At 40.2% G+C, this 22606-nt stretch overlaps 1 protein-coding gene across 2 annotated transcripts in view; it reads left to right on the top strand.

Annotated features, from left to right (window-relative positions):
• The window catches only part of fam131c (family with sequence similarity 131 member C), a 45001-nt gene extending 22395 nt beyond the window's left edge, over positions 1 to 22606 (top strand). Inside the window, exons 4-6 of one of the 2 annotated variants that reach the window (XM_062052244.1) lie at positions 10008 to 10238; positions 14312 to 14401; positions 22093 to 22606. In XM_062052244.1, coding sequence (XP_061908228.1) covers positions 10008 to 10238; positions 14312 to 14401; positions 22093 to 22370 — 599 coding nt within the window. In that variant the 3' untranslated portion in view covers positions 22371 to 22606. Of the gene's footprint in view, positions 1 to 10007; positions 10239 to 14311; positions 14402 to 22089 lie in introns of both variants that reach the window. The other variant, XM_062052242.1, reaches the window with a different exon arrangement.

Genomic DNA, 22606 nt, shown 5'->3' with positions numbered 1-22606 from the left:
TTACATAAAAAAGTAATACTTTTATGAGAAAATATTGCAATATAACAAAAACAGAAAGAAGTGGACACATTTTTTGGCCAAAGGTGGTGAATTTCAATTTCTTACACACACTTGTTGTTACATATGTTGACCAGAGGGGGAGCACTTTTAAAAGCGACACACAGTCAATTTGAAAAATCCCTCCTTTTCGGGACCAGCCTCATTTTGATAGATTTCACCACCAGGGGTGCAAATGAGACATTCTCTATTAAATGCAATGGTTTTCTGTATTGGGACCATGATTTGGGTCCTCATACGAAAGGTACTTTTCCTTGTTGATGTCTCAAGAAGGGTAGAAATACAAGAACACACACACACACGCACACACACGCACACACACACACACACGACAACAAAGCAAGGAGCTGTGTGTGCTTCACTACGACTCAAGCATGGAGAAAACACAACATGAGAAAATGATATTAGTAGCCACGGGAGGTTGGTAATGTAATTTACTTTCTCCTTCATGCTCAGCCGCCCATACGCACATGCGGCATAACAAGACAAGTCGATAAATAATCAGGCGCACAAACATCGCCTTCCCATTCAGGCATTGCGAGCACCGATCTAATAGCGCTGCCGTTCTGTCTTGCTTCTTTCCTGTGGGAGGGTTCATTAAAGGTGTGAACTTCCCTCATTAAAAGGTCCTTTCCTAGAGTATTATTCTAAAAGGCCATGTAGATCGTGATAGCTAAACACGGGGTGCAAATATTCCTGCTGCTATCTAATAATACACCAGAAAAACAACAAAAGTGTGATGATGACAGCTGCCGTTAACATATTGAGGTGACATCATTAAATAGGAAATACCAAAGTGAGGACATCAAGTAATGTCCATTGTGTTCTTTTCGGTATAACAAAGCATCACTTTTAATATCATTGTTCATTACAAGGGCCTCTATTGTGCAAAATGTATTTGATGATGTTCTAACTAGGAAACATGGCATCTGCAGGTTCGTATGGTGCACAGCAGGGATGTCCAAAGTGCGGCCCGGGGGGCCATTTGCGGCCCGCAGGTCATTTTTTAACGGGCCCCACGGCCCATTTTAAAATACGATTAAGAAAATTAAAAACATAAAAAGTGGTATGAAAGAGCAAACAGGTGAAATGTAACAAGAAAATGTTGCAATGTTTACTCTAATAACACAAAGCTGCCATGCAGGCTGTTTCTTTCTTTAAAAAATAATAATGAATCAAAATCAATGGTATTATGAATTATTGACCTATCCAAGGCTCCAATTACGTCACATTAAATATTGCACTTTGAGATATTTTTTGGGGAAAATGTTGCATATTATGTGTTTGCCATATAAAAAATTGAGCTTTTTTTTTTTTTTTTAAAAGAAGGGCCTACAACGAACAAAAAACATAAACAACAATACAACGTATAATTGACGGATAGATCTGAAGTTGATCCCGAGATTATTGTGTTAAAAGTAAACAGTAAAAAAACATGTATAATTTATTTTTTAACACTTTAATGAGTAGGACCCTTTTGGTTCCCCAATAATTTTTGTGTGATTTGTTTTTAAGTGTCATTGCTCAAAAAATAATAATGAATTAAAATCAATGGTGTTATGAGTTATTGACCTTTTTAAGGCTCCAATTATTATATAATCTGAAATATTCCTCTTAAAAATGTTATTGGGTGAAAATATTGCATATTTTGTGTTTTTTTTCCATAAAAAACAGGGTTTTCTTTGACAAAAAGAGCATACGACTTAAATCTTTAAAAACGTTATATTGACAGATAGACCTAATGTTGATCTAGAGATAATAATACTGAATAATGACACATTTTAAATATTTTTTGGACCAAAACCCCAAACATCAAGCCTGAGTGGAGGCCAATGTATATGTTTTATACATATATTGTATTGGTTTTTAAAATGAAAAATTATCAAAATGGCCCCCGCTTGCTTTGATTTTTCAGTGTGCGGCCCTCAGTGGAAAAAGTTTGGACACCCCTGGTGTACAGGTTACAATGTTATTGGCAGAAATAAATAGCCGCCGTTGCTGAAAAATGAGGGGGTTGTGTCACCATGTTCATAAATGGCAACCTAATCACGTGAAGGACAGTGGAACCTTTGAGTCAAACACAAGTTGTTCGAGGATCTAATTTGCCCAGACTTTTTACAGATAACAATGGCGGTATCGTTTGTTCCAGGGTGTAAAAAATCAGTTATTTAAATGTTGCAGTATTGTGAAGTGAAGTGAAGTGAATTATATTTATATAGCGCTTTTTCTCTAGTGACTCAAAGTGCTTTACATAGTGAAACCCAATATCTAAGTTACATTTAAACCAGTGTGGGTGGCACTGGGAGCAGGTGGGTAAAGTGTCTTGCCCAAGAACGTCTTATTTTAGGAGGTAGAAAATGGATGGATGGATGACCAATGGATGACTAATCAGGTGTCCAATCAAACTGGTACACTGTCAGTGCTATGCTGCTGTTATCTCAAGGCATTCAATAATAATAATAGCGGAAGAGTTAGTGCTGCAAGGGGTTCTGGGTATTGGTTCTGTTGTGTTTATGTTGTGTTACGGTGCGGATGTTCACCCGAAATGTGTTTTGGTGTGGGTTCACAGTGTGGCGCATATTTGTAACAGTGTTAAAGTTGTTTATACGGCTACCCTCCGTGTGACCTGTATGGCTGTTGATCAAGTATACCTTGCATTCACTTGTGTGTGTGAAAAGCCGTAGATCAGGGGTGTCCAAACTTTTTCCACTGAGGGCCGCACACGGAAAAATTAAAGCATGCGGGGGCCATTTTGATATTTTTTATTTTCAAACCATAACAAAATATATGGATTTTTTTTTTTTACCTTTAGGGCTTCCGGGGACCATAAAGAGTCTAAGTCAATTAAATGTTAAAAATAAGTCAAACTATTATTATTATTATTTATTTAACGCTTACAGTAAATCTTTTCAGTATATCAACTTCAGGTTGATATAAAGTAAAATAAAATAAAATAAAGGTTTTATGCCTTTTCTGTAAGAAAACTTTGTTTTTTTTTATAATAAAACTGAAATATGCAGTATTTCCCCCACTGCCCAAAACATTCAGAAAGCAATGTTTGATGTGAAGTAATTAGAGCCTTAAAAAGATCAATAATGCAGGACACCCTTGATTTTAATTCATAATTATTTTTGAGTAATCACAGTGAAAAGATAAATAAAATCCCATTAAATATATTTGGGATCCACTCATATAAAGTGATACATTTGTATTAGTTTTTTTTTTACTTTCAACACTTAAGTTACAAGATCAACTTCAGATATATCTGTCCATTTTACGATTGAACTATTATTTTGTTTGTTTTATGCTCTTTAGTCAAAAAAAACATTGATGTTTTTGTATGGCAACCACACAATATTTTCTGCAATATTTTCCACATAAAACATTTTTAAGTGAAATATTTTAAATAATTGGAGCCTTGAATAGGTCAATAATTCATTATAACATTGATTTTTTTTTTTTTTGAGCAATGGCAAAAAAAATAAAAATAAAGATAGACAAAAGAAAGAAGAAAAAAAACAGCCTGCATGGCAGCTTTGTGTCAACATTGCAACTTTTTCTAGTTAGATTTCACCTCATTCCACTTTTTTAAATGTTTTTTTTAATTTTTGCAATAGCATTTCCAGAATGTGTGGCGGGCCGGTAAACAATTAGCTGCGGGCCGCAAATGGCCCCCGGGCCGCACTTTGGACACCCCTGCCGTAGATATTAAGTGATTGGGCCGGCACGCAAAGGCAGTGCCTTTAAGGTTTATTGGCGCTCTGTACTTCTCCCTACGTCCGTGTACACAGCTGCGTTTTAAAAAGTCACAAATTTTACTTTTTGAAACCGATACAGATAATTTTGAAACCGATACCGATAATTTCCGATATTACATTTTAAAGCATTTATCGGCCGCTAATATCGGCAGTCCGATATTATCGGACATCTCTAGCTTTAAGTTATTTTTCACACAACTTCGTCTCACACTTGTTACCAAGTTGAGATCGCATCCTGCAGATGTCCAACATTGCTCCGCTTTTAATGCTCCCGTATCACAGATATAGTGTCACAAAAGGAAGATTTGCTTGGCAAAATGAGCAAGGTATTCGTGTTTTCAACAAGAATAGGAGGAAATATTGCTACACTTCACATGTTTTCACCGGCGATGTTGATGCGAGTGGCGGTGCTGACTCGCGTCCTTCAGAAAAGCACGAGTGTGACGTCACAATCGTGTTGAAAAATGTATTTGTCTGCGACAGAATTTATTGTCGACATTTGTCGACAAATCGTTGCACCCCTAGTTCACTGTGACATTTGCTACGCTAACTAATAGAATAGAATAGAATAGAAAGTACTTTATTGATCCCTGGGGGAAATTCACCACCACAGTTCGCTCACAATAGATAATAATAATAATAATAAATAATATAATATATATAATATATTATATATATAATATATAAATAATATAAATATATTCTACATATATTCTACATTTAAAGGCCTACTGAAACCCACTACTACCGACCACGCAGTCTGATAGTTTATATATCAATGATGAAATCTTAACATTGCAACACATGCCAATACGGCCGGGTAAGATTAGTAAAGTGACATTTTAAATTTCCCGCGAAATATTCTGCTGAAAACGTCTCGGTATGATGACGTTTGCGCGTGACGTCACGGATTGTAGCGGACATATTGGGACACCATTGTGGCCAGCTATTAAGTCGTCTGTTTTCATCGCAAAATTCCACAGTATTCTGGACATCTGTGTTGGTGAATCTTTTGCAATTTGTTTAATGAACAATGGAGACAGCAAAGAAGAAAGCTGTAGGTGGGATCGGTGTATTAGCGGCTGGCTACAGCAACACAACCAGGAGGACTTTGAGTTGGATAGCAGACGCGCTACCGTGAGTACGCAGCTTTGGCTTCCAAACATTTGATCGCTTGCCCGTACGTGCGTGCCGCTATGTGCATGTCACGTACGTAACTTTGGGGAAATATATGTGCTGTATGAACTTTACGGAGGTGAACGGTATTTTGGGCTGTGGGATTGAGTGTGTTGTGCGGGTGTTTGAGTTGTATTGGTGGGTTATATGGACGGGAGGGGGGAGGTGTTTGTTATGCGCGATTAATTTGTGGCATATTAAATATAAGCCTGGTTGTGTTGTGGCTAATAGAGTATATATATGTCTTGTGTTTATTTACTGTTTTAGTCATTCCCAGCTGAATATCAGGTCCCACCCGCCTCTCACAGCATCTTCCCTATCTGAATCGCTTCCACTGCCCTCTAATCCTTTACTCTCACTTTCCTCATCCACAAATCTTTCATCCTCGCTCAAATTAATGGGGTAATCGTCGCTTTCTCGGTCCGAATCGCTCTCGCTGCTGGTGGCCATGATTGTAAACAATGTGCAGATGTGAGGAGCTCCACAACCTGTGACGTCACGCTACTTCCGGCACAGGCAAGGCTTTTTTATCAGTGACCAAAAGTTGCGAACTTTATCGTCGATGTTCTCTACTAAATCCTTTCAGCAAAAATATGGCAATATCGCGAAATGATCAAGTATGACACATAGAATGGACCTGCTATCCCCGTTATAATAAGAACATTTCATTTCAGTAGGCCTTTAAGTGCAGTCAAGAAGGAACATATGCATTATACAGTCTGATGGCTGTCGGTATGAAGGACCTCCTGTGTCGTTCCGTGTTGCATTTTGGGAGTCTGAGCCTTCCACTGAACGTGCTCATTCTCCCCGCAAGGTCCGAGTGTAGTGGGTGGGAGGTGTTTTCCATAATGTTCTAGGAGCTTTGCTAGACTTCTCCTCTCTGACATCACCAGAGAGTCTAGCTCCACTCCCACCACGTTACTGGCCTTCTCTACCAACTTGTCCAGTCTGTTTGCGTCCCTCGCTCTCAGCCCGCTGCCCCAGCAGGCCACGGCGTACAAGAAGGCGCCCGCCACCACCGACTCGTGGGACGTCTTCATCATCTTTGTACAGACGTTGAAGGATTCTAGCCTCCTGAGGAAGTAGAGGCGGCTCTGTCCCTTCTTGTAGAGTGCCTCACCCATTCAGCTTGTTGTCCATGTGGACACTGAGGTATTTATAATCCTCAACCATGTCCACATCGACCCCCCTGATGGAAACAGGGGTCGCCGGAGTACTCCTCCTCCTTCCCAGGTCCACAACCAGCTCCTTGGTCTTCGTCACATTAAGCTGAAGGTGGTTCTTTCCACACCACGTGACAAAGTCCTCCACCAGTGCCCTGTATTCCTCATCATCACCATCCTCAATACACCCCACTATCGCAGAGTCATCAGAAAACTTCTGAAGGTGGCAGGACTCTGAGTGATAGTGGAAATCGGTGGTGTAGATGGTGAAGAGAAAGGGGGAGAGGACTGTGCCCTGTGGGACCCTGGTGTTGCTGACCAGCCTGTCAGACACACAGTCCTGCAGTCGCACGTACTGTGGTCTGTCAGTCAGGTAACCAACAACCCAGGACACCAAGGGGGCCTCCACCTGCATCGTCTCCAACTTCACACCCAGTAGCACAGGCCGTATGGTGTTGAAAGCACTGGAGAAGTCAAAAAACACGACCCTCACACTAATAGCGAGGATACCTGTAACTCACATTTTTGCTTGCAACTGAAAGCATAACAATAAGCCAAAAGACAGCTTTTATCTCAAAATACTCTTAAGTTGAGGTATGACTATTTATTATTTGGCATATAAGCAACATTCCCTCTAAGGTGCGCTCCTGCGCAATTGCGCACTGCTCAAGCGTCCTCTGCGCACAGCAAATATATGCCGCGCACCAAATCAAATCCCATCTGAATTCTAAACAAAATAAACATATTTATTCTGTGTAATTTTGCAATGCAACTTTGAGTGACAGTGACAACAAGCGGCCCTAAAGTTCGTCAACACCGTTCAATTGAACACCGTTCAACTATTGTAACGTCTATCGAGATGCTTCGAAGACAGGAATTATATCGATCACTTTATTGAGCAAAACTGTTTATATTCGGCCATGACCACGCCAAAAACATAAGTAAAAAACTTCTATCTCGAAAAACTAGTCATTTTCTGCCGTACAAACCAGGCCAAAACCAACTTGTCATCTGTCACCAACACGCATACCACTAAGCCACTGGTGCGTTTATGGCCACACAAAAAGTCAGACAACTCAAACACCACACAAAGTTACACTATGACTCCTCAGGCATACGTGTGCTTATTCTACTGTCATTTATTATTAATGTTAATTTATTGATATTAATCATGGAATGCTGTTACTAGAGAAGTTGGTAGAGTGGCCGTGTCAGCAATCGGAGTGTTGCTGGTTACTGGGGTTCAATCCCCACCTTCTACCATCCTAGTCACGTCCGTTGTGTCCTTGGGCAAGGCACTTCACCCTTGCTCCTGATGGCTGCTGGTTAGCGCCTTGCATGGCAGCTCCCGCCATCAGTGTGTGAATGTGTGTGTGAATGGGTGAATGTGGAAATACTGTCAAAGCGCTTTGAGTACCTTGAAGGTAGAAAAGCGCTATATAAGTATAACCCATTTATCATTTATTATCATATCCTATGCTTACATTTCATTGTGCAACATTTTAATTAAAGATTAAAGTACCAATGATTGTCACACACACACTAGATGTGGTGAAATTTGTCCTCTGCATGAGGATGTTTAAGGGGAACTAAATGGGATCTCTGAAAGGGGTACAAATTATTTCCAAAGCAGAACCCCCACCCAGACATATTGTACAATACTAATCCATAGCTTATGAAAAACAAGATTTCCTTTATTTTCATTACAAGTGGGCCAAATCACTAATATTACAAAATAATCTCATGAAAATGACTCCTCTCATTTGAATGTTATTATAAAAGATTGGTTTGAGACAGGTGTGCTGCTGGTATTGTCCCGTGTGATGTTGCTCACATGTGCTCCACTGAATGCTCAGGGAGTTTTTGTGTTTGCTCACACACATGAACAATTAGACCAGGGGTCACCAACCTTTTTGAAACCAAGAGCTACTTCTTGGGTACTGATTAATGCGAAGGGCTACCAGTTTGATACACACTTAAATAAATTGCCAGAAATAGCCAATTTGCTCAATTTAACTTTAACTCTGTGTTATTATTAGTAATTAATGATATTTACACTTAATTGAACGGTTTAAAAGAGGAGAAAACGCGAAAAAAATTACAATTCAATTTTGAAACAGTTTATCTTCAATTTCGACTCTTTAAAATTCAAAATTCAACCGAAAAAAAAAGAGAAAAACTTAAAAAAATAATTTATGGAACATCATTAGTAATTTTTCCTGATTAAGATTAATTTTAGAATTTTGATGACATGTTTTAAAAAGGTTAAAATCCAATCTACACTTTGTTAGAATATATAACAAATTGGACCAAGCTATATTTCTAACAAAGACAAATCATAATTTCTTCTAGATTTTCCAGAACAAAATTTTTAAAAGAAATTCAAAAGACTTTGAAATAAAATTTAAATTTGATTCTACAGATTTTCTAGATTTGCCAGAATAATTTTTTTGAATTTTAATCATAATAAGTTTGAAGAAATATTTCACAAATATTCTTCGCCGAAAAAACAGAAGCTAAAATGAAGAATTAAATTAAAATGTATTTATTATTCTTTACAATAAAAAAAATAAATTTACTTGAACATTGATTTAAATTGTCAGGAAAGAAGAGGAAGGAATTTAAAAGGTAAAAAGGTACATGTGTTTAAAAATCCTAAAATCATTTTTAAGGTTGTATTTTTTCTCTAAAATTGTCTTTCTGAATGTTATAAGAAGCAAAGAAAAAAAAAATAATGAATTTATTTAAACAAGTGAAGACCACGTCTTTAAAATATTTTCTTGGATTTTCAAATTCTATTTGAGTTTTGTCTCTCTTAGAATTAAAAATGTCGGGCAAAGCGAGACCAGCTTGCTAGTAAATAAATACAATTAAAAAAATAGAGGCAGCTCACTGGTAAGTGCTGCTATTTGAGGTATTTTTAGAACAGGCCGGCGGGCGACTCATCTGGTCCTTACGGGCTACCTGGTGCCCGCGGGCACCGCGTTGGTGACCCCTGAATTAGAGGGAACATTGCATATAAGTGCATGTGCCTCACAATACGAAGATCCTGAGTAGTCCTGAGTTCAATCCCGGGCTCGGGATCTTTCTATGTGGAGTTTGCATGTTCTCCCCGTGACTGCGTGGGTTCTCTCCAGCTTCCTCCCACCTCCGAAGACATGCACCTGGGGATAGGTTGATTGGCAACACTAAATTGTCCCTAGTGTGTGAATGTGAGTGTCAATGTTGTCTGTCTATCTGTGTTGGCCCTGCGATGAGGCGGCGACTTGTCCAGGGTGTACCCCGCCTTCCGCCCGAATGCAGCTGAGATAGGCTCCAGCACCCCCCGCAACCCCAAAAGGGACAAGCAGTAGAAAATGGATGAATGGATGATAATAAAACTTATACAAAACAGGTTACAGCTCCTCTTTGGTTGCTGACATACAGCATATACGTGGAAGTAGTAAGTGTGGCGATGGGGTACAAATATTTTGAATCGATTCAAAATAGTAATAAAAAGAATCATGAATCGGATGTGAATCAATTATTTCCAGCACCCCTCCTCAATATCAACTTTTTCCTCATCTGCTTTGTATTCTATACATCACACATTTGGTGTTCGTCCGCAACACGGACATTTTCTCCTGGGCCTCAGGTGCTGTTTCACCTATATTCTCAATTGAAATCACATTTACATCAAAGAGTCGTGTCAGCCACACCACATCTTCCCAGCCTTGCTTCACCACATCATCTCTCAAGATTCCCCCTTCACATTAACTCCTATTTCCCTTCTGTGCCAGGCTGCCCTTCATTTAACCCACTTTATCAAGATGTATCCCTCCATCTGCTCCTCCGCCCTGCTGTTTCTATTTAGGTCTGGTCGCCACGATAAAGGAGCACATCACCAAGCCCACGGCCATGGCCCAAGGCAGAGTCGCTCACCTGATCGAGTGGAAAGGCTGGGGAGGAGGAGGAGGAGGAGGAGGAAGGAGCGGCGAGACCAAAGGGTGTGGAAGCTGGGGGACGCTGGGTACCGAGCTGCAGGAAGATGAACAATTTTACTCCCAAATGACGGATGAGATCAAGGAAGCTCGCTTTGCCGCTGGTGAGTCATAGAAAGAAATTGAGTTAATGAAAAAAACATCCCTGTGGACATTGGTTTGATTCAACAACATGCTTGAAAAATTTTATTACATTTGTTTTTCAGGGTTGGGTGTTTGCACCAGCGGCAGCTGAGTAACGCCCTCAGTTTCCCACAAAAGGAAGTCATTATAATGATAAACTTATAATGATATATTACAAACCCCGTTTCCATATGAGTTGGGAAATGGTGTTAGATGTAAATATAAACGGAATACAATGATTCGCAAATCATTTTCAACCCATTTTCAGTTGAATATGCTACAAAGACAACATATTTGATGTTCAAACTGATAAAAAAACATTTTTTTTGCAAATAATCATTAACTTTAGAATTTGATGCCAGCAACACGTGACAAAGAAGCTGGGAAAGGTGGCAATAAATACTGATAAAGTTGAGGAATGCTCATCAAACACTTATTTGCAACATCCCACAGGTGTGCAGGCTAATTGGGAACAGGTGGGTGCCATGATTGGGTATAAAAACAGCTTCGCAAAAAATGCTCAGTCTTTCACAAGAAAGGATGGGGCGAGGTACACCCCTTTTGTCCACAACTGCGTGAGCAAATAGTCAAACAGTTTAAGAACAACGTTACTCAAAGTGCAATTGCAAGAAATTTAGGGATTTCAACATCTACGGTCCATAATATCATCAAAAGGTTCAGAGAATCTGGAGAAATCACTGCACGTAAGCGGCATGGCCGGAAACCAACATTGAAATGACCGTGAACTTCGATCCCTCAGACGGCACTGTATCAAAAACCGACATCAATCTCTAAAGGATATCACCACATGGGCTCAGGAACACTTCAGAAACCCACTGTCACTAAATACAGTTCGTCGCTACACCTGTAAGTGCAAGTTAAAGCTCTACTATGCAAAGCAAAAGCCATTTATCAACAACACCCAGAAACGCCGCCGGCTTCTTTGGGCCCGAGATCATCTAAGATGGACTCATGCAAAGTGGAAAAGTGTTCTGTGGTCTGACGAGTCCACATTTCAAATTGATTTTGGAAATATTCGACATCGTGTCATCCGGACCAAAGTGGAAGCGAACCATCCAGACTGTTATCGACACAAAGTTGAAAAGCCAGCATCTGTGATGGTATGGGGGTGTATTAGTGCCCAATGCATGGGTAACTTACACATCTGTGAAGGCACCATTAAGGTACATACAGGTTTTGGAACAACATATGCTGCCATCTAAGCACCGTCTTTTTCATGGACGCCGCTGCTTATTTCAGCAAGACACTGCCAAGCCACATTCAGCACGTGTTACAACAGCGTGGCTTCGTAAAAAAAGAGTGCAGGTACTTTCCTGGCCCGCCTGCAGTCCAGACCTGTTCCCCATTGAAAATGTGTGGCGCATTATGAAGCGTAAAATACGACTGTTGAACGACTGAAGCTCTACATAAAACAAGAATGGGAAAGAATTCCACTTTCAAAGCTTCAACAATTAGTTTCCTCAGTTCCCAATCGTTTATTGAGTGTTGTTAAAAGAAAAGGTGATGTAACACAGTGGTGAACATGCCCTTTCACAACTACTTTGACACGTGTTGCAGCCATGAAATTCTAAGTTAATTATTATTTGCAAAAAAAAAAAATAAAGTTTATGAGTTTGAACATCAAATATCTTGTCTTTGTAGTGCATTCAACTGAATATGGGTTGAAAAGGATTTGCAAATCATTGTATTCCGTTTATATTTACATCTAACACAATTTACCAACTCATATGGAAACGGGGTTTGTAAATCCTAGAAGAATATTTTGTTTAAAAATGACACACAAAAGGGATAATATTATACTGTACTAATTGTTCAACCATTTTAAATCGCAGATGTCCAATTTAAGTATATGGAAGTTTATTGTCCAAAACCTTGTTTTGATGCAAGCCCAAAAGGGAACACGCCGTTTTGTGTGTCTGCAGCTTTAATGCTAAAGAGCTGTCTTCACAAAGTGCATTTTAATCTACTTTTTACAAATACATTGTAACTCTGCATTTGTTCAACATAATAGACGTCAGTTGTCACAACAACAATGCAACGTTAAAGAGAGAGACAGGAGAACGCCAACGTTAGCAACATTAGCAAATGTAAGCTACAATGTTAACATTGCATTCACAACATCAACATCATCATCCAAGGTAAACCTATTTGCAGGAAAAAAAAGAAAATGCAATTGCGAAGCCTCTTTTTTTTTTATTACAAAGCTGTTTTGTGTGAAGTGGTGGGCGTATACACAGTTTTTATCTGGCTATGAGTTGCGGGGTGGGGGGGTCTGAGGCGCAATCATCCACAATGAAGGAGGTTTTTTTCTTCACAAGGTCATGAAAACACAATGAAGGAGGTTTTTTTCTTCACAAGGTCATGAAAACACAAAAGTTCTCTCAGAAGTGGAAACAAATAAGGGATATGATGCCCGTGAACCGGCTTTACAAAAAGGATAGTGGTGGGCGCAATGGCATAAAATCTATATTGTGACATATATTACAGCCTCCTGTGGTAAACATATATCATTTGGCATAAAAATAATAATAGAAACATTTCAAAACCAGTTACAGCGGTTCCTAATTTAGCTGCGAACATATGTTGCACCATTTACAGTTGTATTAAATCCTTAAAACTATTAATAATCTACTTCTAAATGTACTGTTAATATTTGATTACGTTCCGTTGTAACTTGTTTCTATCTACATTTCTGTTCAAATGTAATAAACACTTATTCTACTGTCGTTTCATTCCTAACATTAGTTTTGGACGATTTTACAAATTTGGGTATTGACCCTATACCAAGTAGTTAGAGGGGTAGTATTGGTCATGCCAATAGTACCGTATTTTTCGGAGTATAAGTCGCTCCGGAGTATAAGTCGCACCGGCCGAAAATGCATAATAAAGAAGGAAACAAACATATAGTTGCACTGGAGTATAAGTCGCATTTTTGGGGGAAATTTATTTGATAAAAGCCAACACCAAGAATAGACATTTGAAAGGCAATTTAAAATAAATAAAGAATAGTGAACAACAGGCTGAATAAGTGTACGTTATATGAGGCATAAATAACCAACTGAGAACGTGCCTGGTATGTTAATGTAACATATTATGGTAAGAGTCATTCAAATAACTATAACATATAGAACATGCTATACGTTTACCAAACAATCTGTCACTCCTAATCTCTAAATCCCATGAAATCTTATACGTCTAGTCTCTTACGTGAATGAGCTAAATAATATTATTTGATATTTTACGCTAATGTGTTAATAATTTCGCACATAAGTCGCTCCTGAGTATAAGTCGCACCCCCGGCCAAACTATGAAAAAAACTGCGACTTATAGTCCGAAAAATACGGTAATACCAAAATGTAAAAATGTCAAAATCCTTCAATTATCAGATTTTTTTATGATTATTATGCCCAGAAGAAAAACACAGGAGGGATGAATAACAATATTATTCCCTTTAATTACACGCAATATTTTAAAGAAAAATAAAAACAATAGTGCAAAATAACAAAACATAAGCAATAATTACTACTGGCTCTGATTTCAATCCTTTGGTCTTAGCAATTTAAGTCCTCCCGTGTCCAGGGATTTATTTCCTGAGTTTGAAAACAACAATAACAAAAATGTCAATAAATCAAAAAAATTGTGACAATAAAAATATCTATCTTTCCATTGTAGTATCGACCTTATACTGATACTATACTTGGTATCGTTACTGTCATCATTTAGATTGATCCAAACAAATAAGGGAAATGATGCCCATGAACCGGCTTTACAAAAAGGATAGTGGTGGGCGAAATGGCCTAACATCTATATTGTGACCTGTTGGTAAGACTTTGTTTTCAGGCATTTTGTGTTCAGACAAGTACAATCAATAGTTCCATCCATCCATCCAATTTGTATCGTTAGTGCCTGTCGGGGTTACGGGGGTGTTGGAGCCTATCCCTGGAGAAAAACGAATCACATGTTTTTTTTACTTCTCCTGCCTGGGATGGTGGTAGTGAAAAACAACAACTGTGTTTATGTGCCTTCTCTGTAGGAGTGGCGGAGCAGTTTGCCTTGGCCGAGGCCTCCATGAACATGTGGTCCATGAACGACATCTTAGAGCAACCGTCTACCAGCTTGCAAGGTTTGTCGTCACTCACAGTGTTTATTCCAAATACGTCGTCTTTGTTTGTGACAAGACTATTTGGACAACTGGAGTCCACAGAGCGGTTCTGTCAACACTGGGCTGCTCAGCACAATTCTCAGGCAACATTCTTCAAAATGTCACTAGAATATCACAACCTCAAAATGGCATTATCGCTCTTATGGAAGCAAGAACCCTTTATCATTTTGAATGAGCTGCTATCTGGACAAGGCTTTTGCCTGCTGGTACCCTAGCACCTCCAAAACCCTCAAATCTAGACTCCAAACATCCCAGAACAAGCTAGTCAGGTTACTTCTAGACCTCCACCCCAGATCACACCTCACTCCTACCCACTTCTACAAAGTGGGCTGGCTCAGGGTGGAGGACAGAGTAAAACAACTTGCACTGAGCCTGGTCTATAAAATCCGCTACACCTCCCTGATACCGAAGTACATGTCAAACTACTTCCATAACGTAAATGACCGCCATAACCACAACACCAGGGGGAGCTCCACTAACCACGTTAAACCCAGATTCGGATCTAACAAAGGTCTTAACTCATTCTCCTTCTATGCCACATCAATATGGAATGCACTCCCAACAGGTGTAAAAGAAAGTACATCTCTATCCTCCTTCAAAACCGCACTAAAAGAACACCGCCAGGCAACTTCAACCCTAGACTAACACCCTCCCCCCACCACATCCCACCTCCCCGGATTGTAAATAATCAAATGTATATACTTGTTCTTATGCTTTCTGAGTTCACTATGTTCACTACTTGCTGTACATATCCTACAAAATCAGACCTACACTGTTTCAAAGTCCATCTCTCAGATGATATAATTGTTGATGACTGAAGTGTTGATATCAACCAAACCTAACCCCCTCCACATCCCACCCCCCGGATTGTAAATAATGTAAATAATTCAATGTATATACTCTGATGATTAACTTGTGTGATGACTGTATTATGATGATAGTATATATTTATACCATGAATTGATTAAAGTGGAACCCGACTTAAACAAGTTGAAAAACTTATTCGGGTGTTACCATTTAGTGGTCAATTGCACGGAATATGTACTGTAGTGTGCAATCTACTAATAAAAGTCTCAATATTCACACAGTACAACAATATGTCTGTCAGCTATAGCTATGAATGAGCAGATTAACGACACATCTTTGAGCCGTAAGTTTATGGAGAATGGGGCCAAAGTGTATAAACTTTCTCTGGTTTTAGAAGACACAAACATTAAAGGCCTACTGAAATGATTTTTTTTTATTTAAACGGGTATAGCAGATCCATTCTATGTGTCATACTTGATCATTTCGCGATATTGCCATATTTTTGCTGAAAGGATTTAGTAGAGAACAACGACGATAAAGTTCGCAACTTTTGGTCTCTGGTTAAAAAAAAGCCTTGCCCCTACCGGAAGTAGCGTGACGTCACAGGAGGAAGGGATGCTCACATTTTCCCGTTGTTTTCAATGCAGCAAGAGAGATTCGGACCGAGAAAGCGACGATTACCCCATTTATTTGAGCGAGGATGAAAGATTTGTGGATGAGGAACGTGAGAGTGAAGGACTAGAGTGCAGTGCAGGACGTATCTTTTTTCGGTCTGACCATAACTTAGGTACAAGCTGGCTCATTGGATTCCACACTCTCTCCTTTTTCTATTGTGGATCACGGATTTGTATTTTAAACCACCTCGGATACTATATCCTCTTGAAAATGAGAGTCGAGAACGCGAAATGGACATTCACAGTGACTTTTATCTCCACGACAATACATCGGTGAAGCTCTTTAGCTACGGAGCTACGGAGGTTTAGCAGGAAATTTAAAATGTCACTTTATAAGTTAACTCGGCCGTATTGGCATGTGTTGCAATGTTAAGATTTCATCATTGATGTATAAACTATCAGACTGCGTGGTCGGTAGTAGTGGCTTTCAGTAGGCCTTTAAATAAAGGATGGCTGCTCACCAAGTAGGGATGTTTATTTATTGACGGCGTGGCGAAGTTGGTAGAGTGGCCGTGCCAGCAATCAGAGGGTTGCTGGTTACTGGGGTTCAATCCCCACCTTCTACCATCCTAGTCACGTCCGTTGTGTCCTTGGGCAAGACACTTCACCCTTGCTCCTAATGGCTGCTGGTTAGCGCCTTGCATGGCAGCTCCCGCCATCAATGTGTGTGTGAATGGGTGAATGTGGAAATACTGTCAAAGCGCTTTGAGTACCTTGAAGGTAGAATCAATCAATCAATCAATGTTTATTTATATAGCCCTAAATCACAAGTGTCTCAAAGGGCTGTACAAGCCACAACGACATCCTCGGTACAGAGCCCACATACGGGCAAGGAAAAACTCACCCCAGTGGGACGTCGGTGAATGACTATGAGAAACCTTGGAGAGGACCGCATATGTGGGTAACCCCCCCCCTCTAGGGGAGACCGAAAGCAACGGATGTCGAGTGGGTCTGACATAACATTGTGAAAGTCCAGTCCACAGTGGATCCAACACATCAGCGGGAGTCCAGTTCACAGCAGGGCCAACAGGAAACCATCCCGAGCGGAGACGGGTCAGCAGCGCAGAGATGTCCCCAACCGATGCACAGGCTAGTGGTCCACCCGGGGTCCCGGCTCTGGACAGCCAGCACTTCATCCATGGCCACCGGACCTATGCAACTCCCCCTCGCAAGGGACAGGGGAGAAGAGGAGAGAAGAAAAGAAACGGCAGATCAACTGGTCTAAAAAAGGGGGGGTCTATTTAAAGGCTAGATTATACAAATGAGTTTTAAGATGGGACTTAAATGCTTCTACTGAGGTAGCATCTCTAACTGTTACCGGGAGGGCATTCCAGAGTACTGGAGCCCGAATAGAAAACGCTCTATAGCCCGCAGACTTTTTTTTGGCTCTGGGAATCACTAATAAGCCGGAGTTCTTTGAACGCAGATTTCTTGTCGGGACATATGGTACAATACAATCGGCGAGATAGGCTGGAGCTAAACCGTGTAGTATTTTATACGTAAGTAGTAAAACCTTAAAGTCGCATCTTAAGTGCACAGGAAGCCAGTGCAGGTGAGCCAGTATAGGCGTAATATGATCATAGAAAATCATCGTAGAAAAGCGCTATACAAGTATAACCCATTTATCATTTATCATTTATTGCATCACTTAGCAGGCAGCTACAGCTCTCACGTATCTACTCTTCCATATATAGCTCGATGCTGTGTGCGTTAAATCAAAAAACCAGGAATCAATCAATCAATCAATCAATGTTTATTTGTATAGTGAGGCAACACTGCCCAAGTCAGTCGCTGTAAGAAGGAGCCTTGTAGACATATTATTATTGACAGTGGCGGGCCGTGATTTTCCCACCTAGGACTTCAGTGATTTCCGACTTCAATGATTACCTCTCAAAATACCATAATTTATGTCACCACATGACCATTGCTGGAGAAATACTATACAAGAACACATCTACGCACTACTGGGCATTGAATCACCACCGACAGTATACATAACGGGTTATTTTCTGCCGCATTTAAAAATCAATAAACCCGCATCAGCAATTAAAACATATCTTATGTGGTACTGTCAAAATTAAAGGCCTACTGAAAGCCACTATTACCGACCACGCAGTCTGATAGTTTATATATCAATGATGAAATCTTAACATTGCAACACATGCCAATACGGCCGGGTTAACTTATAAAGTGCAATTTTAAATTTCCCGCCACACTTCCGTTTGAAAACGTCTATGTATGATGACGTATGCGCGTGACGTCAATGGTTGAAACGGAAGTATTCGGACCCATTGAATACAATACAAAACGCTCTGTTTTCATCCCGAAATTCCACAGTATTCTGGACATCTGTGTTGGTGAATCTTTTGCAATTTGTTTAATGAACAATGGAGACTGCAAAGAAGAAAGCTGTAGGTGCGATCGGTGTATTAGCGGCGGACTACAGCAACACAACCAGGAGGACTTTGAGGTGGATAGCAGACGCGCTACCGTGAGTACAGCTTTGGCTTCCAAACATTTGACCGCTTGCCCGTACGTGCGTGTCGCTATGTGCATGTCACGTACGTAACTTTGGGGAAATATATGTGTTTCTTGCCGACTCTGATGGTGGCCGGGGTGTCGTCGAAAGCTACAACGCCCGCCGCCGCCGCCGTCCCGTAGCTAAGTTAGCTTCAATGGCGTCGTTAGCAACAGCATTGTTAAGCTTTGCCAAGCTGGAAATTATTAACCGTGTAGTTACATGTCCATGGTTTAATAGTATTGTTGATCTTCTGTCTATCCTTCCAGTCAGGGATTTATTTATTTTGTTTCTATCTGCATTTGAGCCCGATGCTATCACGTTAGCTCAGTAGCTAAAGAGCTTCGCCGATGTATTGTCGTGGAGATAAAAGTCACTGTGAATGTCCATTTCGCGTTCTCGACTCTCATTTTCAAGAGGATATAGTATCCGAGGTGGTTTAAAATACAAATCCGTGATCCACAATAGAAAAAGGAGAAAGTGTGGAATTCAATGAACCCTTGTACCTAAGTTACGGTCAGAGTGAAAAAAGATACGTCCTGCACTGTAGTCCTTCACTCTCACTTTCCTCATCCACGAATCTTTCATCCTCGCTCAAATTAATGGGGTAATCGTCGCTTTCTCGGTCCGAATCTCTCTCGCTGCATTGTAAACAATGGGAAAATGTGAGGAGTCCTTCAACCTGTGACGTCACGCTACTTCCGGTACAGGCAAGGCTTTTTTTTTATCAGCGACCAAAAGTTGCGAACTTTATCGTCGTCGTTCTCTACTAAATCCTTTCAGCAAAAATATGGCAATATCGCGAAATGATCAAGTATGACACATAGAATGGATCTGCTATCCCCGTTTAAATAAAAAAATGTCATTTCAGTAGGCCTTTAAAATAGCAAAAAACATATTAAACGTGAAAAAGTAAAGAAATAAAATATCTGAACTCACAATTTGTAGAACCCATTCGAGCTTCCGGTGTTGGCCGACATCGTCTCACAAGATGTAGTTTCTCTTTAAATATCCTTCTTGAAAATGGCCTTGCAAATACATGTGTTGTCTTGTCTAATCATAAAAGATGCAGACGAGGCGTGTTGGCTGTCTTCTTAAAGTTTACTCCACAGTGTGCTCATCAAAAACATCCAGCTGCCGGCATGGCTACATTCCACAACCTAAACAGGGCTACTGCGCATGCGCTTCACTACTGTGGCATGCTGGGTAATGGAGTTCTTATGTTACTTCGCTCATAACATCACAATATATATCTGCCTTAGGCCAGCTAGAATTGATTGATTGAAACTTTTATTAGTAGATTGCACAGTACAGTACATATTCCGTACAATTGACCACTAAATGGTAACACCCGAATAAGTTTTTCAACTTGTTTAAGTGGTAGAAAATGATCCATCCATCCATTTTTACCGCTTGTCCCTCTCAAGGTCACGGGGGTGGCTGGAGCATATTCCAGCTGCACTTGGGCGGAAGGCGGCGTACACCCTGGACAAGTCACCACCTCATCACAGGGCCAACACAGATAGACAGACAACATTCACACTCACATTCACACACTAGGGCCGATTTAGTGTTACTAATCAGCCTTAATATGTAATATAATAATTACTAATGTATTACTAATCGATTTGGGACAAGCGGTGGAAAACGGATGGATGGATGGATTTATAATCAAATCGTAGCCCCTGAATCGTAAGGCACACACTGTTTAGCGCAAGTTCTTTGGATCTTAGTAGAGCAGACCCATACTGTATTGACCTGAATATTAGATATTGGGTTTCACTATGTAAAGCGCTTTGAGTCACTAGAGAAAAAGCGCTATATAAATATAATTCACTTCACACTTCACAATATATGACGGTATTTTCCCCTGGGAAAATAGTCGCAAAAAGACAGATCAGCTAATAAACGGAAGGTCAAAATTTGTACATGCAAGCCAACCGGTTGCTCTAAATAACTTCTCCCAAGCAGAACTTTTCTTCCTGTCACTCACGCGCACATACACACACACACACACACACACACACACACACACACACACACACACACACACACACACACACACACACACACACAAGTGTCATAATTGTTGTTGGCAAGTGAGCAAACTACTCACATATGAACTTGAAGTGCCATCCCATGGAATTGTCCAAAATGTTTTGGTATCCTGGAGCATTCAAAGTTCCTTTCACTGGAACTAAGGGGCCAAGCCCAACTCCTGAAAAACAACCCCACACCATAATTCCTCCTCCACCAAAATTCACACTCGGCACAATGCAGTCTGAAATGTAGTGTTCTCCTGGCAACCTCCAAACCCAGACTGGTCCATCAGATTGCCAGATGGAAAAGCGTGATTCAGAGAAGGCGTCTCCACTGCTCTAGAGTCAACTGGCAACGTGATTTACACCACTGCATCCCACGTTTTGCTTTGGACTTGGTGATGTATGGCTTAGATGCAGCTGCTCGGCCATGGAAACCCATTCCATAAAGTTCTCTGCGTACTGTACGTGGGCTAATTGGAAGGTCACATGAAGTTCGGAGAGCTCTGTAGCAACTGACTGTGCAGAAAATCTTTGCACTATGCGCTTCTCTTCCCTCCCTGTCAGTTTACGTGGCCTACCACTTGGTGGCTGAGTTGCTGTTGTTCCCAAACTCTTCACTTTTCCTATAATAAAGTTGACTTTGGAATATTTAGGAGCGAGGAAAGTTCACGACTGGATTTCTTTCACAGGTGGTATCTAGGGATGTCCGATAATGGCTTTTTGCCGATATCCGATATTCCGATATTGTCCAACTCTTTAATTACTGATACCGATATCAACGGATAACGATATCAACCGATATATACAGTCGTGGAATTAACACATTATTATGCCTAATTTGGACAACCAGGTATGGTGAAGATAAGGTACTTTTTAAAAAAATTAATAAAATAAAATAAGATAAATAAATAAATAAAAAATTCTTGAATAAAAAAGAAAGTAAAACAATATAAAAACAGTTACATAGAAACTAGTAATTCATGAAAATTGGTAAAATTAACTGTTAAAGGTTAGTACTATTTGTGGACCAGCAGCATGCACAATCATGTGTGCTTACGGACTGTATCCCTTGCAGACTGTATTGATATATATTGATATATAATGTAGGAACCAGAATATTAATAACAGAAAGAAACAACCCCTTTTGTGTGAATGAGTGTAAATGGGGGAGGGAGGTTTTTTGGGTTGGTGCACTAATTGTAAGTGTATCTTGTGTTTTTTATGTTAAATTATTATATATTTTTTTTAAATAAAAAAAATAAAAAATAAAAAAAACAATACCGATAATAAAAAAAAAACATACCGATAATTTCCGATATTACATTTTAACGCATTTATCGGACATCCCTAGTGGCATCCTATGACAGTTCCACGCTGGAAATCACTGAGAGCGGCCCATTCTTTCACAAATGTTTGTAGAAACAGTCTCCATGCCTAAGTGCTTCATTTTATACACCTGTGGCCAAGTGATTGGGATATGTGATTCTCATCATTTGGATGGGTGGCCAAATACTTTTGGCAATATAGTGTATATCAATGAAAAAGAGCGGTCATTTTGTGCCAAGGTCTACACACTACTTACCTGGCTCTCGTCCTGTCTCTTCTTAGCAGCACAAAGCCACTTCTTGTCTCACTTCCTGCTGGACGGTGGAAGCGTCGGCGTCCCCCAGCACCTGTACAGCATCCATGCCCAGACGTACGGCAACAGCCAGCTAACAGGCCTGGTGGCCCCTCCACCACCACCTCCACCAACGGCGTCCATTAGTCCAACAACCATCAGACAGCAGGAGATGACGTCTACCACACAGGACAGACAAATCAGGGTTGAGGCAACCGTGCGACACATAGACAGCAGCTCCCTGTCTGAGGATGATGTTTTTTATAATTAAAGCATCGTAGGAATCCAACTATTTGGATTTGGGTGGAGCACCAGCACTGACTGACAAGAAGCATCTTCAGAACAACTCCTTCCAATGAAAGACTCCTAATTATGTGTGAATGTATACAGTAGATGCTTAGCTACATTTGACTTTTCTATTACGTGTACATCAGATATCATCCTATTTTCTTGCATCTGGAACTTAGAATCAATCACAAGTGTTATATCTTGGTATAAAACCACCTG

This window comes from Entelurus aequoreus, linkage group LG07, assembly GCF_033978785.1.
Source record: "Entelurus aequoreus isolate RoL-2023_Sb linkage group LG07, RoL_Eaeq_v1.1, whole genome shotgun sequence".
Lineage (NCBI taxonomy): Eukaryota > Metazoa > Chordata > Actinopteri > Syngnathiformes > Syngnathidae > Entelurus > Entelurus aequoreus.
Note: the sequence above shows the minus strand (reverse complement) of the source record. Positions and strands in the feature narration are given on the sequence as shown.